At 41.1% G+C, this 16271-nt stretch overlaps 1 protein-coding gene across 11 annotated transcripts in view; it reads left to right on the top strand.

The window, feature by feature from the left end:
- Positions 1-15927, top strand: part of Zkscan5 (zinc finger with KRAB and SCAN domains 5) — a 28256-nt gene extending 12329 nt beyond the window's left edge. For 10 of the 11 annotated variants that reach the window (XM_015501942.2, XM_015501943.2, XM_048785197.1 and 7 more), the window contains 2 exons: positions 2273-2881; positions 4726-6425. In XM_015501942.2, the coding sequence (XP_015357428.1) occupies positions 2273-2881; positions 4726-5849 (1733 nt within the window). In that variant the 3' untranslated portion in view covers positions 5850-6425. Of the gene's footprint in view, positions 1-2272; positions 2882-4725; positions 6426-15847 lie in introns of those variants that run through there. The other variant, XM_048785199.1, reaches the window with a different exon arrangement.
- The last annotated feature ends 344 nt before the right edge of the window (positions 15928-16271 follow it).

The following is a 16271-nucleotide window of genomic DNA, read 5'->3' as shown; positions in this document are numbered from 1 at the left end:
TTCACTAAGTCGCTCAAACTGACTTTGAACTTGCAATCCTTCTGCCTCACCCTTTAATCCCGAGCTACTGGGATTATAGGCATGCGCCACACTGCACCTGGCCCAGCTTCCTTTTTTTTACCACAGTGATATAACTGGAAGTTTATGATGGAATGTTTTGATATAGCTGCTAAGAACAATGAGTGAGGAGAGAAGCCAGCCTTAGAAAACAACATGCCAAACAGGACACTGTGGGGTTGAAGATGATGATTTCTTAAAGTACCAGGTCTGTCTGATCGGATGTGTTCATATACCTCCAGCCCCCAACTGCATTACTCAGTAGCCTGGGATTGCACTGAACAAGGAAAGTTCTATGTTTCATATGCAGATAAGCCAGGGAAATCATCAGAAAGCTTGTCCTGCACACTAAGAAGAGGCTGGGGAAGAGGCAAGAAGCTGGTGTATAAGCCAGGTGGTGTAGCAACCTGTGTCAACCCTGTCCCTGGAAAGGGACCGTTGTTAATAGCCCCAAGGAGGTACATGCACTGTGGATTTTTTTTTTTTTTTCAAATTCAGTCCTGTAAAAAGAAAGCCATGTATATATTTGATTTTTGGAACATGAGAATTCTAATAAGAATAAAATATGTGAGCCAGGTGTGGTGGTGCACACCTGTAATCCCAGCAACTCAGGAGGCTGAGGCTGAAAGATTGCAAGTTCAAAACCAGCCTCAGCAATTTAGTGAGGCCCTGAGCAATTTAGTGAGACTGTGTCTCAAAAAATAAAATGGGCTGGGGATGTGGCTCAATGGCTAAGCACCCCTGGGTTCATTCCTTGGAACCAAAAAAAGAAAAAACCCCAAACAAATATGTAATATGAATAAAAGAGAAAAAATATTATGGTACCTGGGATCATCTCATTAGTTAAACGGGGGAGAGAAAAACATGTGAAAAGTCTAGTTTGGGCCTTGGGACATAGTTCATTGGTAGATCACTTGCCTAGCATGTGCAAGAACCCTGAATTCAATCTCTAGTACTGCCCCCCCAAAAAGTCTGGTTTTATGAGAGTGTTTTTTGTTTATATATTTGTTTTCACTGCTAAAATATCCTTAGGAAGAGAAATTAAATAAAAATAGCTCTATGGTAAATTAAAATGTCTTCATAGTACAAGAGTTATACCTCCTGACTATATCAAAAAAATAGTAATAGTGTCTACCTCAAAATATCATTATGAGGATTAACTATGCCATAAATTGTAAAACACTCAGGATAGTGCCTGGCTCACAGCAAGCACTCAATAAGTTAAATGTTAGCTTTTTTGGGGGGGGTACTGGGGATTGAACCCAGGGGTGCCTTATCACTGAATTATATCTCCAGCCCTTTAAAAAATTTTTTAAGACAGGGTCTTGCCTAGTTGATTAGGCCTTGCTGAGTTGCTGAGGCTGGCTTGAAACTCCTGCCTCAGCCTCTCAAGTCGCTGCAAAACCGTGTGTGCCTCTGTGTCTAGCTAAATGTTACCTCTTATTACCATTAAATTATGTAATATTGAAAACTCTTTTCACAAGAAATTTTATTAGAAAATTCTCAATAGGCCATGATCTCCCTAGCATTTAAAAAATAATATTGCCTGATTTTTGTTATTTACTAAAGATTTGTCTTTGCCAACTATATTAATCTTCAGTCTTTTGAGTAAAATATCAGTTGCTGATACAATGTCACAAGGGAACGGGCTGTAGTCATTTAAACATGATATATTTATCAGTGACTACTGTATGTTAACCTAGCTCTTAAAAGCAGTAGGTACTTAATTATAGAAAGAATTTCATTTTTTCTTTAGACTAATTCCTACCACACTGAAATCCTTTGGAAATTGGAAAAGCTAGAAAGTTCACCTTTCTTCTTCAAGCTGTGAATTCAAAGGAAGAGGAAAGTAAAGACTGGGTTAGCTGCATAACCCAATGTCAAATCTTTATTAAGACTATTTTACTTAGTAGTGCACAGGTGTTCACAAATAGTTCCTCTGTGTATCACACCAAGAAGCTCTCCTCTTCATTAATGACTAGAACGACTGCTCTCCAGTCTCATCTTTGAACCATTCTTGCCAACTCTTCGGTTTATTCCCCTGTCTCAGTTTTCTGCTTGGCTATTCTTTATTCCGTCCTTGTATTGGCAGGTCATTTTACAAAGTCATGCATTTCTAGATGTATGGGTTTCACTTAATTATCCAGTATCCCTCAGTCATTTCTTCTAATGCAAGGAATAGCTAATCTCCCCCATTTTCCTTGTCTTATTTCAGATTATGAGTCCAGGGACAATGATATGGAGCTCATAGTAAAGCAGATTTCTGATGAAGCAGACACCCATTGGATGGCACCAGGAAGCCCTGAAAGGAATGCACCCCAGAGTCAAGAGTTTGCCGAAGTTAGTGACCTTAAAGGCATGGTACAGAGGTGGCAGGTAAACCCCACTGTGGGGAAATCCAGACAGAATCCTTCTCAGAAAAGAGATCTTGGTGTCAGCACAGCCATTAACCGTAAGCAGAACACAAATGGTGAGAGGGGCCACAGATGTACCGATTGTGGGAAATTTTTTCTTCAAGCTTCAAACTTTATTCAGCATCGACGAATCCACACTGGAGAAAAACCATTTAAGTGTGGTGAATGTGGGAAAAGCTATAATCAGCGCGTGCATCTCACGCAGCACCAGAGGGTCCACACTGGTGAGAAACCCTATAAGTGTCAGGTGTGCGGCAAGGCTTTCCGGGTGAGCTCCCATCTTGTGCAGCACCACAGCGTCCACAGTGGAGAGAGGCCCTATGGGTGTAACGAATGCGGGAAGAACTTCGGCCGCCATTCACACCTGATCGAACACCTGAAACGCCACTTCAGAGAGAAATCCCAAAGATGTATGTGTGAGGATTTTGTACTTGGGGAATAAATGGAGGCAAAAATTGTTTTATGAACTTGGTACCACAGGGCAGATAGGTTGTGATACTGGGAGCAGTAGGAAGGGGCAAAGATGAATAGTTTTTTATTCTTATTTAAACTTAAATTGTCAAGTTGACAGGCAAAACCCACTACTGAATAACTCACCTTTCCCTACATTTATCTGCTCCAGGTCTTACCTGTTTCTTTGATAATTCCATTTTGCATACTAATACCGCTATCGCTTGACTCATGAACAGACATTATCTGTGGACTTTATATTGTAGTAAATGAGGATTTTGGTTCTCTTACATGATTCTTTGTTGGTTTCCCCTTCTTGCAGTTTAGTCATTTCACTCATTTTATTTTAAAATGATAAAATAACAGTTGTGTAGGAAGTTTGGAGGAAAGTAGGAGGTAGAAAAAAAATTACCCGCATAATCCCACCATCCTAATCAAGAGAACTGTTATTATTTAGTGTGTTTCCTTCTCTATTTTTCATGAGTCTATTTTACATAGTTGTATACTCACAGGATACAATTATTAGACATATACAGTTTCCAGTGTTGCTTAGCCCTCCTGTTTATTTTTGACAACCTGCCATTGTTGTTGATGTTATAATTTACCTAACTGTTCCTTAATAGTTAAACTTCTAATATCTTCTTCTTTGTCCTGTGTTATATCTGTGAATTTTCCTGTATTTAGGATTATTTCCTTATTATAGATCATAGACGTAGAATTAGTAATGAAAAGACAAAATATATTTCTATGGCTCTTGATTTGGGAGGCTGGGGTTGTAGCTTAGTGGTAGAGCGCTTGCCTTGTATACATATCACCAAATTGCTTCTTCCTTTTTTTTTTTCCCCTAAGCAGTACTGGGAGAGAATCTTGGTCCTTATACATGCTAAGCAAGCACTCTATGACTGAGCCACATCCCCAGCCCTATTTTTTGTATTTTATTTAGAGACAGGGTCTCACTGAGTTGCTTATTGCCTCACTTTTGCTGAGCCTAGCGTTGAACTCACAATCCTCCTGTCTCAGTCTCCTGAGCCTCTGGGATTATAGGTGTATGCCATAGTGCCCGGCCCCAAATTGCTTCTTTTTTTTTTTTTTTTTAAATATATTTTTTAGGTGTAGATGGACACAACACAATTCCTTTATTTTTGTGTGGTGCTGAGGTTCGAACCTGGGTCCTGCCTGTGCTAGGAGAGCGCTCTACTGCTGAGCTACAATCCCAGCCCTATTTGTTTGTTTTTGTTTGGGGATTGAATCCAGGAATGCCATAACTGAGCTGTATCCCCTGTTTAATTTTGAGACAGGGTCTCTCTAAGTTGCCTGGTCTGGCCTCTAACTTGTCATCCTACTGTCTTAACCTCCCAGGTTGCTGGGATTATAGGCATGTGCCACCATTCCCAGCCTTAAAATTTTTTTTAACAAGATGAATAAGCAGAAGAGTTTTTTTTTTTTTCCTTTTTCTTTTCTTTTTTTGTCTGTGTGGTACTGGGCATTGAATCCAGTGGATCCTCTACCACTGAGCTGTATTCCGAGCCCTTTTATTTTTTCCTTTGAGACAGTGTCTCACTGAGTTGCCCAGTTTAGCCTTGAACTTGCAACACCCCTGCTTCAGCCTCCTGAGTTGCTGGGATTATAGGCATGTACCGCAACATTGAGCAGTTTTCTATTTTTATTCCTATTGGCATTAAGTATCTACATGTACCCCTCTTTGTTACACCTATTACATCATAATTTCATCTTATTATCCTCTTTTTTCCTGTTATTTTTTGTTTTGTAAAAGAATTGATGACGTTTCCGTTTTTTTTTTAAGGTAATGACAAAAGAAATAAGAATACAAAATTGAATGTTAAGAAGAAAATAGAACTTTCAGAAGCAGATATAGAACTATCAGGAAAAATCCAGAGGAATGCCTCTCAAGTTCAAGGTTTTGGAGAAGGCTATGAACACCAAGGCAAGGCAGATAGAAAGCAGGGAATTCCCATGAAAGAAATTTTAGGACAACCGTCTTCAAAGAGGATGAATTGTAGTGACATCTCCTATGTCCACAAAAAATCCTCTACAGGAGAAAGACCACATAAATGTAATGAATGTGGGAAGAGCTTTATTCAGAGTGCACATCTCATTCAACATCAACGAATACACACTGGGGAGAAACCATTTAGGTGTGACGAATGTGGAAAAAGTTACAATCAGCGTGTGCACCTTACTCAACATCAGCGAGTTCACACTGGTGAAAAACCCTATACTTGTCATTTATGTGGGAAAGCGTTTAGAGTGAGGTCCCATCTTGTTCAGCATCAGAGTGTGCACAGCGGGGAGAGGCCCTTCAAGTGTAATGAATGTGGGAAAGGCTTTGGGAGACGGTCACACCTTGCTGGACATCTACGACTTCACTCAAGGGAGAAATCTCATCAGTGTCATGAGTGTGGGGAGATCTTTTTCCAGTATGTTAGCCTAATTGAACATCAAGTTCTCCACATGGGTCAGAAAAATGAAAAAAATGGCATTTGTGAGGAAGCATATAGTTGGAACTTGACAGTGATTGAAGATAAGAAGATTGAGTTACAAGAGCAGCCTTATAAGTGTGATATATGTGGAAGAGCTTTTAATTACAGTTCAGACCTTATTCAGCATTACAGAATTCATACTGCAGAGAAAACCCATAAATGTGATATATGTAGAGAAAATGTTGGCCAGTGTTCTCACACAAAACAACATCAAAAAATCTACTCCAGCACAAAATCCCACCAGTGTAATGAATGTGGAAGAGTCTTCACTTTGAAGTCACATCTTAATCAACATCAGAGAATCCATACTGGTGAAAAACCCTTTCAGTGTAAAGAATGTGGAATGAGTTTCAGTTGGAGTTGCAGCCTCTTTAAACATCTGAGGAGCCATGAGAGGACAGATTCCATAAACAACTTAAGTGTGTAGGTGTTTCTGTTGAAAAACAGCCCAACTTTTGCTGTTTAGCCCAACAGCCTTCCTGAAGAGAAACCTTAACTACTATAATGAGTGTGGTAATGATGTCAAGCATTTTTCCAGCGTAACCATCAAACCTATGGGTGTGTTAAATCCTTCAGTTAGAACTTGGCTTTAGGAACCGGGAGCATCACAATAAAGAAATCCCTGTTTGTTCTTCCCATTGAGAAGCACTTTGATTAGCATCCTCATGCTTGAAAGTAGACAAAAAGAATCTCTGAAGACACCCAATGAAGGATAAGCCTTTAGATGACAGTCTATTTGAGACTCAGAATATTGACACTGGGAAAAGCCTCATGAATGCAGTAGAAATAAGCTTTATTTGTAGTTTTGGCCTTGTTTGACCATATAGTTATTCAGGGAAGAGTGCAGTGAAAGAAAGAACTCTCTAGCATGATATCCGTTTGGTACCTCAGCAATGAACCTTTTCTAGAAATTATTATTCTACCACTAGAATACTCCATTGTTCTCATCTTGAGTATTAAACCCTTTGAAAAGATATTGATTAAAGGTATCTCTGTTTTGGCAGATTAGGGTTCTGAGGCTGGATGGGATGTGTTCCTACTACCTTATTACAACTTCTCCATGAAACACTAACATTAGTTTTGATTCTACTGACAAAAAGATTAGCTAGAGGAGTTAAATTTTAAGTTTATGAGAGATAGTGCTAGCCAAGAACATATTATGGTATGGGAGAGAAACCTTTGGGTGATTGAGAAGACAGAACTATAGACTGGTTTATATTATATTACTCACAAGAAAAGGACAGCTAAATCCAAGTTGAATTAAAAACCTTGGCCCAAGCAATGTGTGTGTCAATCCCAGCTACCCTGGGAATAGATCTCCCCTATAGATAGGGTGATGGCACGTAGAATGAGTTTACATTGCAGCTGGAATTGAAAAATAGTAACAAGGAACAGAAAGGAATGTGGTTGGTTAGCTCTGCAGTGTGGGAATGTCTTGTTATGACATGGATAAGAACATTGACTTGAACCTGTTTGCCAGAAAGGGCAAGAGTGCTTCTGCTGATTTTGCCTGGTGCACAATAAGTGCCCACTAAGTATTGTTAATTGGATGTGTGGCACATGGTGGTGTCCTGTCTAGACCCCTTGGCTACACTGTCACCTACCACTCAGCTGCTCTGTTTTTTAGCTGCTAAGTGCTCACAGATCTGCTCCAGATACTGGGGATTTGTCCTCAGAAGATGGGAGCTGCTTCAGTCAGGAGTTCTCCCCTCCACACCCCTAGCTACTGATTGATTGATTTGGGGTACAAAAGGTGGATTCCCTTGTCTGAATGGGGAAACTTAATGGTGTACTTTATGCTCCATAACCTTCTTTGAGGATCAGACCGAGTCAACTTTAAGCCACATCCATACTTGGCTCTTTTCCTTTCCTGTCTTCTCTTTTCCTCCTTCAAGGGCTTTTCTTGAGGAGCATGCCCTCCATTAGTTACTGACTCTGAAGCCCTGTCTCAGGCTGTACTGTAGAGAACTTGAACTTGATCTAAGACATTTGGGGCCATGAGTGGACCTGAAGAAGCTAAGAATGGCCTATAGAGGGCTGCGGGTATTTGATCTCAAGCACCACCAAATAAGAGGAGTGGTTTGTGGAGCTATTACTGATAGAGGGTGGAGTGTTGCTAGTCCTTGGCATGTGGTACCTCTTCAGTCTCTGAGATGTTCACTTGTGAACTGGGTGGAAAGGGATGAACTAACTTGTATAAAGTTTGGGAAGAACGGGGGGAAAAAGGATTATAGAATTGGGTGGTTCTGCTGAAAGCCACTGATTCCTTGAGAGAAAAGACAGTTGGTTAAATAGCCACCAATTCAAAGTGTATGGGGGCTGGGGATGTGGCTCCTTGGTAGAGCCTTTGCCAGGCATGCATGAGGCTCTGGGTTTGATCCCTAGCACTGCAAAAAGCAAAAACTACAAAGTGTGAGTGACTGGAGGCCTCCTTGGATTTAAAAAGATCCTCATCTGCAAACATAATCACAGAAGTTCCGGTAAAAGGCTTAATTAAGAATGACAGGACATCAACAAAGCCTGAATTCACAACTGAGATAGGTCTAACCAAAGACAGGGCTCTGGTGGGGAGGGGGTGGAAAAGATGGGACTCTGTGGGTAGCTGTACTTATTTAAATCCGTAGAGTCCCTTGAATTCGCCCTGCAAAAGTGGCTCACTAATATAGAACTTTCCCTCTGCTTGATAAACCAAGATGCCGCAAATGAGGTGGGTGATCTACAAGACAATGCTGACCTTCACAATCCGCTCCAACCTCCCTATTGGTCTCCCAGACAGGTTAGGAAGATAAGTCTCACCACAATCCGACATTAATTGCTGGGCCTGCTAAAGGAGCACAGAGATTCCACACCGAAGGAGCTGCAAGTCCTGGTTAGCATGTGCTGGCAGGACCAGGAGACCATGCCAGAGAGAGGATCCCGAGAGTGCTGACCAGAGAGGTCAAAGTTGGAATGGTAACACCTGACAACATGAAGATACTCCCTGTGTGACAGAACTTAGCAATATGACAAGAGGGAGAAGAGTCTAATGCGCTGCTGAGATGATTCTTGAAAGCTTACGAAGGCTAATGGCCCACATTAAATGAAATAAAGGTGCCATAACCCCTGAACAGAGGATTAAAAGTTCATAGATGATCTAGGATGGGACTACCACCATCAGCTACGTTTCTTGGGAGGGTCTGGGGAGCACTCCTTGTACACAGGTAATAAAGACCACAGTCATGGTAGGGCAGTCAGTGAAGCCTAGTAGTGGTTGTCCTCATTTGCTGGGCCTGATAGTAAGAAATGCTCTTAACAGTGCTGAGCTCCTTAGTAGCAAAGGGGATGATGGATCCTGGAATAGCAGAAGCCAGGTGGCAGTATGTAACTGTTAGAAACCGAGTGGGTGTAATTACTATAATGGGCAGCAAGGCCTGAAAGGACAGATGGGAAGCTGACTTTAGGGCTACATGGAGATGGCTAATGAAACAAGAATGTTGCTTAACATGGTTAGAAGAGATAAGGATGAACAGAAGTCTGGAGCCAACCACTCCATTGAAAACTGGCTCAGTTTGTAGGTTTAAACCAATTCGCAGAACCCACGGATTAAAAGTGAGTCTAATTCCTGCCGAGCATGGTGGCGCATATCTGCAATCCCAGTGATTCAAGAGGCTAAAGCAAGAGGAACACAAGTTCGAGGCCATCCTTAGCAATTTAGCAAGTCCTGTCTCAAAAAGGACAAATTAACTTAAAAAATGTTCTTCCAACAGTGATTCAATAACATCACCTTTGAATACAGGGCAAGGTCGTTGATCAATGGGCATGTTTTTATGTCAGCTCAATGTCTTTAATTAATGAAGGAAAAACATCAAGATATTGAATTAATTTATTATAAGTCAAATCTGATGAGAATTTTGGGTTTTTCCCTACCCTTATTATTAATTAGTTAAGTCAAGATTGACAATCTGCAAAATCGCAATGGCTTTAAATATTATTTCTCACCAATAAAATAAAAAGAACTGGGAATGTGATTCAGTAGCAAAGCACTCTTGGGTTCAATACCCAGTACCCTCCACACTAAAAAAGAGGTGAATCTAGTTGCCTTGAGGAAAGATCCTGCAACATGATGGCAATAAGTACAGAGTGATTTCCCTATTTCTCCTAAAAAGGCCCATGGTCATTTACTGAACATGAGGAATTAGGAGAATACCCGAAGCTCCATCATTTCCCCTTTCTGTTTCCCCCTTTGTTTTCTTAGAGGGTCAGATAATAAATGGAGTCCTACCCCAGGTTTATATCCCATTAGATCCCCTGGGTGCACACTTGATGGTGTTTTTCTAGGTTTCTTGGTATGTGAGTAGAATGGACAAGCTTACATTGTAGAGCCTTCATCTTGGTACCTACACCTGTAGATTAAGAGCTATTGTAGTAGAAAAGTAATCCCTTGGTTAGCATCTTTATGCTTGAAAGTCTTCACAAGAAAAAGGCTAGGAATATGGTGGGATGTGGCAGAAGCCCTTGAAACTACCCCAACCAAGTCAAATTAGTTAAGCAAAAATTGTATTTCATCTTGGGAATGGCAGACTAGTGCTATCTTTACATATTTAATAGATGGAAGGGAGTAAGTGGTCCCTTTTGTGTTTCCATTTGATTTTCCAGTCATGTCCCTATAAAACCAAGCTCATGGATCATGCAGATGACAGTAGACTACAACAAACTTGACCAGGTATTAACCCCAATTACAGCTGTTGTCCCATGTGAGAGGTGTCCTTAGGACTGATTAACACCTTCAGATATGTAGTATGTGGTTATTGATCTGGTGAATGCATTTTTTAATATCCACAAGGAAAAACTGATCAGAAATAGTGACATTTCTGTGAGATCGATGATAGTATATATTTACCTCCATACCTCAAGGTTATGTTAATTATTGTCCTAAGGGCCCTGAATTGTCTGAACATTCTGTAGAATATCACACTGGTCATTATAACAGTGCTATCCTTTGAATTAAACCCCAATGAGAAAGAGGTGGCAAGTTGTGTGTGTATGTTATGTTTTTGACAGGACCCTTGTTGCCCGGACTGGCCTAGAACTTGGCAACCATCCTGTCACAATCTCCTGAGTAGCTGCCACTAGACCCAGATAATTCTGCTAAATTCTTGACTAGGACCAGCCAGGGTCCCACAAGGCAGTCTTTTGACATCTTACTCTTTTAAGGAAAGAGACGGGAATAGTCTCCGTTTTGAGTTGAAATTTTTTAGCAATTTAAAGTCTTCAGAGTGGCTGAGAATGTGTGTTAGGAAATGACCCCTAGCCACTATACCCAGCTAATTCTGCTAAATTTTTCTGTTGAAGTTTTTCCAAAGATACTGGGGCCATCTGCATATGATCAGACTGGAGAATGAGGTTGGGGCCCTTTTCTTGCAGAGGAAACAATTAGAAATAGATGTCATGTGCTAGTTCTCAAATTTGGTTACCTGTACCTTTCACTCAGGGTAAATTCTTCATCAGTCCCTACTTACAAGTATTCTACTTTTCTGCAAGTTACATATTTCATGCTTTGTGTCAACTGATACACGGATTTAAAGAATAAAGAGGGGCATTACACATTCTGATGTTACCTGAATGTCACAAGATGATCTGGGTCTTGTAAATCTAAAGGATCATTTAGAAGTTAATATCAAGCATTTAGGTGTGAGAGACCAACCTTGCAGGTGACTGGGTCACACTCCCTGGCTGGGTGCTGAGGCGCTCAGTCACAGAAATGTGGCAGAGCTTTCCTCACCCTTCTTGGGTTCGAGGGTTGGTGTCTTGTGCCTGGGTGTGTCTTGCTACAGCCCCATGGGTGAAGCTACGCTCACCTGTTCCTTTTTAATATAACCCCTTGCCCTGTTTAGGATAGAATCTTCCATGGAAGTGCCTTTGTGTGTCCCCTTCTCTTACTGTGCCCTTGGGTGTGGCCTACCCAGGTGTCCGTCAACCTGCTGACAGTGGACATCATGAAGATAGACTCAGCCCCCTGAAACCTGACCCCTTGCCTCATTTGAATAGCTTCTCCTCAGGGCGTGCTCTCGCTCACTTTCTGCGGACCCTTAAGGTCAGAGGAGCCGTCACAGCGACCCCAAAGAAAAAGGTATTTGTGTCCCTTGTATGGTTATTTTGCGCAGTCCAGTCAGCCCAGTTCATCTGGAGTAACCCCTTGTTGCGACCCCTTGCCCGCAAGGAAGACGCAACTCAGGAATCTTCTTTCAGCAGTTTATTCAGGCCCTTGATAGTTCTTCTTTTTCCCGGATGCCCCTCCCAGCCTTAATAAAGCATCTCAAGCCCCAATGCAAAGCTGCCACGTGGAGCTTTCTCATAGGGTGGTAAGGGATTGCGTGCCAATTCTCCATATTAGGAGTTGTTTATCACAGGCCACAGTGGAAGCCGGCGCCATCTTCTAATGGCGGCCACGGTCTAATTAGAACGGCTCACCACAACCCCTGAGTCTTTTAGTTGAGAGAACAGAAACCCGGCATTTAGGTGTGGCTTTTCTTTAGGATTTAGAATGCTGGGCAAAGAAGAGAAGAAAAAGTAATTGCCAAAGTCAGTTCTCAAAGGAGTGGCCCTTGTTAAAAGAGTTGGAATTAGGATTGAAACTCTGAGATGCTCATCTCTGAAGCCTGAATTCTTTCTTTCTCTGCAGCATATGTAATATCTTTTCTCTAATATACGAGAATTTATACACTATGTTCATATAGTGCTTTACATTTCTGAAGCATTGTCTTATGATCTTCAGAAGCTATGCTGGGAAAGCAGGAGGTATAGTACCCATCTTGTTGCAGAAGAAGAGATGTCTCAGAGAAGGGTCTGCAGAGCTCCCAGAGAGAAGGGGGAACTGGACTCAGGACCAACAGGGTTCTTGATAAATGTGATTGAAAACAATTTCAGCACATGCCAGTTAAAGGCATAAAGGGAGGCTTACTTACGAAGGAAGATACGCATTCAAGGGAGAATGGGTGCAAGGCAGATCATCTCCAGGGGGAGAGAGAGCAACCTTCTGGTGTGGGGTGTTAATATTTATAGAGGGCCAGTGCTAAGGGCTGGACAAGAAGTGGAGGTGGGGCAGAGCTACACAATTTTTCACCAGTTTTTCTGTTGATTGTGTATTTCCCTCATTTCACAAGGGCATGGTCTGAGAGCTTGTCGCTCAAGCTCAAGGTTTGTAAAGTGCTTTCTGCATTTCAGTAGCTAGGGGGTAAGATTAATTGTATATCTCTCTTTATCCTAAGTCGTTATCTCAGTCTCACAGATGAAGAAATGGAAGCACAAAGATATGACGATCATAACTAGTTATTTTCTAAATGAAGCCCCAAACCTCAGGTTTCCTAAATCCTAACCTAGATAATGCTCTACACTATGCAGCTGACGTTTTTACAGCTTTCTAGTTCTTTCATTCTGGCAGCGAAATACTAGAGCTCACCTCCCCATTCCAACATCTGGATGAGGAGGGTGAGAGGAATGTGGAGACTTGGGGTCATTTCTTTACACATTCTCAGCCTCCCCAGGAGCCTTTAAGTTGGCAAAAGTTTTCATCTCAAAATGGAGAATATTTCCATCACTCTTCCTTTAAGAGTGAGATGAGCTGGGTGTAGTGGTGCACACCTGTAACCCTAGTGGCTAGGGAGGCTGAGGCAGGAAGATTGTAAGTTCAAAGTCAGTCTCAGTAACATAGCAAGACCCTGCTTCTAAATAAAAAATAAAAAGGGATGGGGTTGTAACATGGTGGTAGAGCACTTGCCTAGCATATGTGAAGCACTTCATTTAATCCTCAGCACCACATCAAATTAAATAAATAAAAGGTATTGTGTTCATCTACAGTTAGAAATATTTTTTAAATTTTATTTATTTAAAATATTTATATTTTAATTATAGTTGGACACAATACCTTTTTTTTTTATTTTTTTATTGGTTGTTCAAAACATTATAAAGCTCTTGACATATCATATTTCATACATTAGATTCAAGTTGGTTATGAACTCCCAATTTTACCCCAAATACAGATTGCAGAATCACATCGGTTACACATCCACATTTTTACATAATGCCCTATTAGTAACTGTTGTATTCTGCTACCTTTCCTATCCTCTACCATCCCCCCTCCCTCCCCTCCCATCTTCTCTCTCTACCCCATCCACTGTAATTCATATCTCTCCTTGTTTATTTTCCCATTCCCCTCACAACCTCTTATATGTAATTTTGTATAACAATGAGGGTCTCCCTCCATTACCATGCAACTCCCCTTCTCCCTCCTTTTCCATCCCACCTCATGTATCTGTTTAATGTTAATCTTTTCTTCCTGCTCTTCCTCCCTGCTCTGTTCTTAGTTGCTCTCATTATATCAAAGAAGACATTTGGTATTTGTTTTTTAGGGATTGGCTAGCTTCACTAAGCATAATCTGCTCTAGTGCCATCCATTTCCCTGCAAATTCTATGATTTTGTCATTTTTTAGTGCTGCGTAATACTCCATGGTGTATAAATGCCACATTTTTTTTATCCATTCATCTATTGAAGGGCATCTGGGTTGGTTCCACAGTCTAGCAATTGTGAATTGTGCTGCTATGAACATCGATGTAGCAGTATCCCTGTAGTACGCTCTTTTAAGNTCCTTGATCCACTTTGAGTTAACTTTTGTGCATGGCGAGAGGAGGGGATTCAGTTTCATTTTGTTGCGTATGGATTTCCAGTTTTCCCAGCACCATTTGTTGAAGATGCTATCCTCCCTCCATTGCATGCTTTTAGCTCCTTTATCAAATATAAGATAGTTGTAGCTTTGTGGATTAGTCTCTGTGTCCTCTATTCTGTACCATTGGTCCACCCTCCTGTTTACAATACCTTTATTTATTTATTTTTATGTGGTGCTAAGGATCGAACCCAGGCCTTGCACATGCTAGGCAAGCATTCTATTGTTGACCACAACCCCAGCCCTAGAAATATATTTTTTTAAAATAAAAAGGGCTGGGTATCTAGCTCAGTGGTAAAGCCTCCCTGGGTTCAATCCCCAGAACTGCCACGCCCCCCACTGAGAGAGAGAGAGAGAGAGATCTCAAAAGACTATCTTCTATTCTGGGACCCTAGCTGGTTCTTCCTAGTCCAGGGATGGGAAGCCTGGGCATGTTCTCATAAAATTTATGATAGCTCCCCAGAATCATTTCAAACACCTGGAGCAACCCAGGGCAGGAATAGCTGTAAAAAGTGGGATATCGATGCATTGTTCAAAGCCTCTAGAATCATGGAACAACTTCTCTTTATCATCTTTGATCTTGAGAATTAATCTTCTAATTAGGGGATTTAATAGCTCTGAAGGGCTATTTTCCTGGTTTTTATATTCCCAAAACCTAAGTAGCAGTGATAAGAAGTTAGCAGGTGGTGAGCTAACTTTGACATCAGTTCTTCTGTGTGTTCTTGTAACTCATCAGGGAAGTTCTGTGTTATGCATTACGAGTATTTGTTTTACTGTAAAATGCTTTAAGGGGTTGGGAATGTAATTCAGTGGTACGGTGCTTGCCTAGCATGAATAAGACCCTGGGTTCAATCCCTCGTACTACACACATACACACAGGCCTTTACATCTCACAATTCTTAGTTTCCCACTCTAAGATGGAGCAGGAATTATAAAATAGGGCCATAAAAGCAAAAGAACTAATCTGAGATTATTACATCTATTATCAGAGCTGGGACTAAATAACTAAGCTGGGCACACTGGTGCACACCTGTATTCCCAGCAAATCAGATGGTTGAGGCAGGAAGATCACAAGTTCAAAGCTAGCCTCAGCACTTAGCAAGACCTTAAGCTTCTAGTGAGACCCTATCTCTAAAGTACCCCTGGATCCTATTCCCAGTACCAAACCAAACCAAACCAAACAAAACAAAAAACACAACAACAAAAAACTCCTCAGAACCAGCTTTGGTTTAATAGCCATACAATTAAGAAGTCAGAACTCATTAAATCCTGAAGTCTAGAAACCAAGGAGATCATGTCTCCTATATTAAGCAAAATGATCTCTTTCAGATAGACAAAAGGGTAATATTTTGGTTTCTTCTCCTTTTGTTTAAAGCACTTTTCAAAAACAATCTCATCTATGTAAAGTTTTCCCCCAAAGTGCCCATTGCCATCCCAGTATATCCCTGGCAAAACTGCTACTGAGACACATACTTGTTATGTTATGGTGAGAAAACGTGAAGGCAGGCAAGTATTTGACCCAGAAAGGGCAGGAGTTCAATTGAGAAGATCTACAACACTGCTATGATCCTTAGGGGTGGTGCTTGTGCAGATTTATCCAAGAACTTGATCAAAGGCCATCATCAACCAGCAAGACAGACAAATCTTAAATTTGTAGAGGAAAAAAGAGAGATCAACTGACAAGTCCATCAAGATAAGGCTTTTAGGGGCTGGGGTTGTGGCTCAGCGGAAGAGCATTCGCCTAGCACGTGTGAGGCCCTGGGTTCCAACCTCAGCACTACATATAAATAAATGCAATAAAGGTATTATGTCTAACTAAAAAATATTTTTTAAAATGTAAGGCTTTTACTTGCTTTCTTTTGTTCCTATCTTGGTCAAGTTGGATTCTGTTTCACAGAGCCCACCCACACAATTTCCAGACCATCACCAACCTCTAGCACTTTCCTTCCACCAAAGTGTCCACAAACTATTTGCTTTAACTATATAAAAATTAGTGTAAAATTGGTATAAAATTGGTTTGAGGGATTGAACCAGGAGCACTTAATCACTGAGCCACATCCCAGCCCTTTTCATGTTTTGAGACAGGGTCTCATTAGTTGCTAACAGCCTTGCTAAATTGCTGAGACTGGCTTTGAACCTGTGATCTTCCT

Source organism: Marmota marmota, unplaced genomic scaffold (genome assembly GCF_001458135.2).
Source record: "Marmota marmota marmota unplaced genomic scaffold, marMar, whole genome shotgun sequence".
Taxonomy (NCBI): domain Eukaryota; kingdom Metazoa; phylum Chordata; class Mammalia; order Rodentia; family Sciuridae; genus Marmota; species Marmota marmota.
This window is presented reverse-complemented; position numbering and strand designations above follow the sequence as displayed.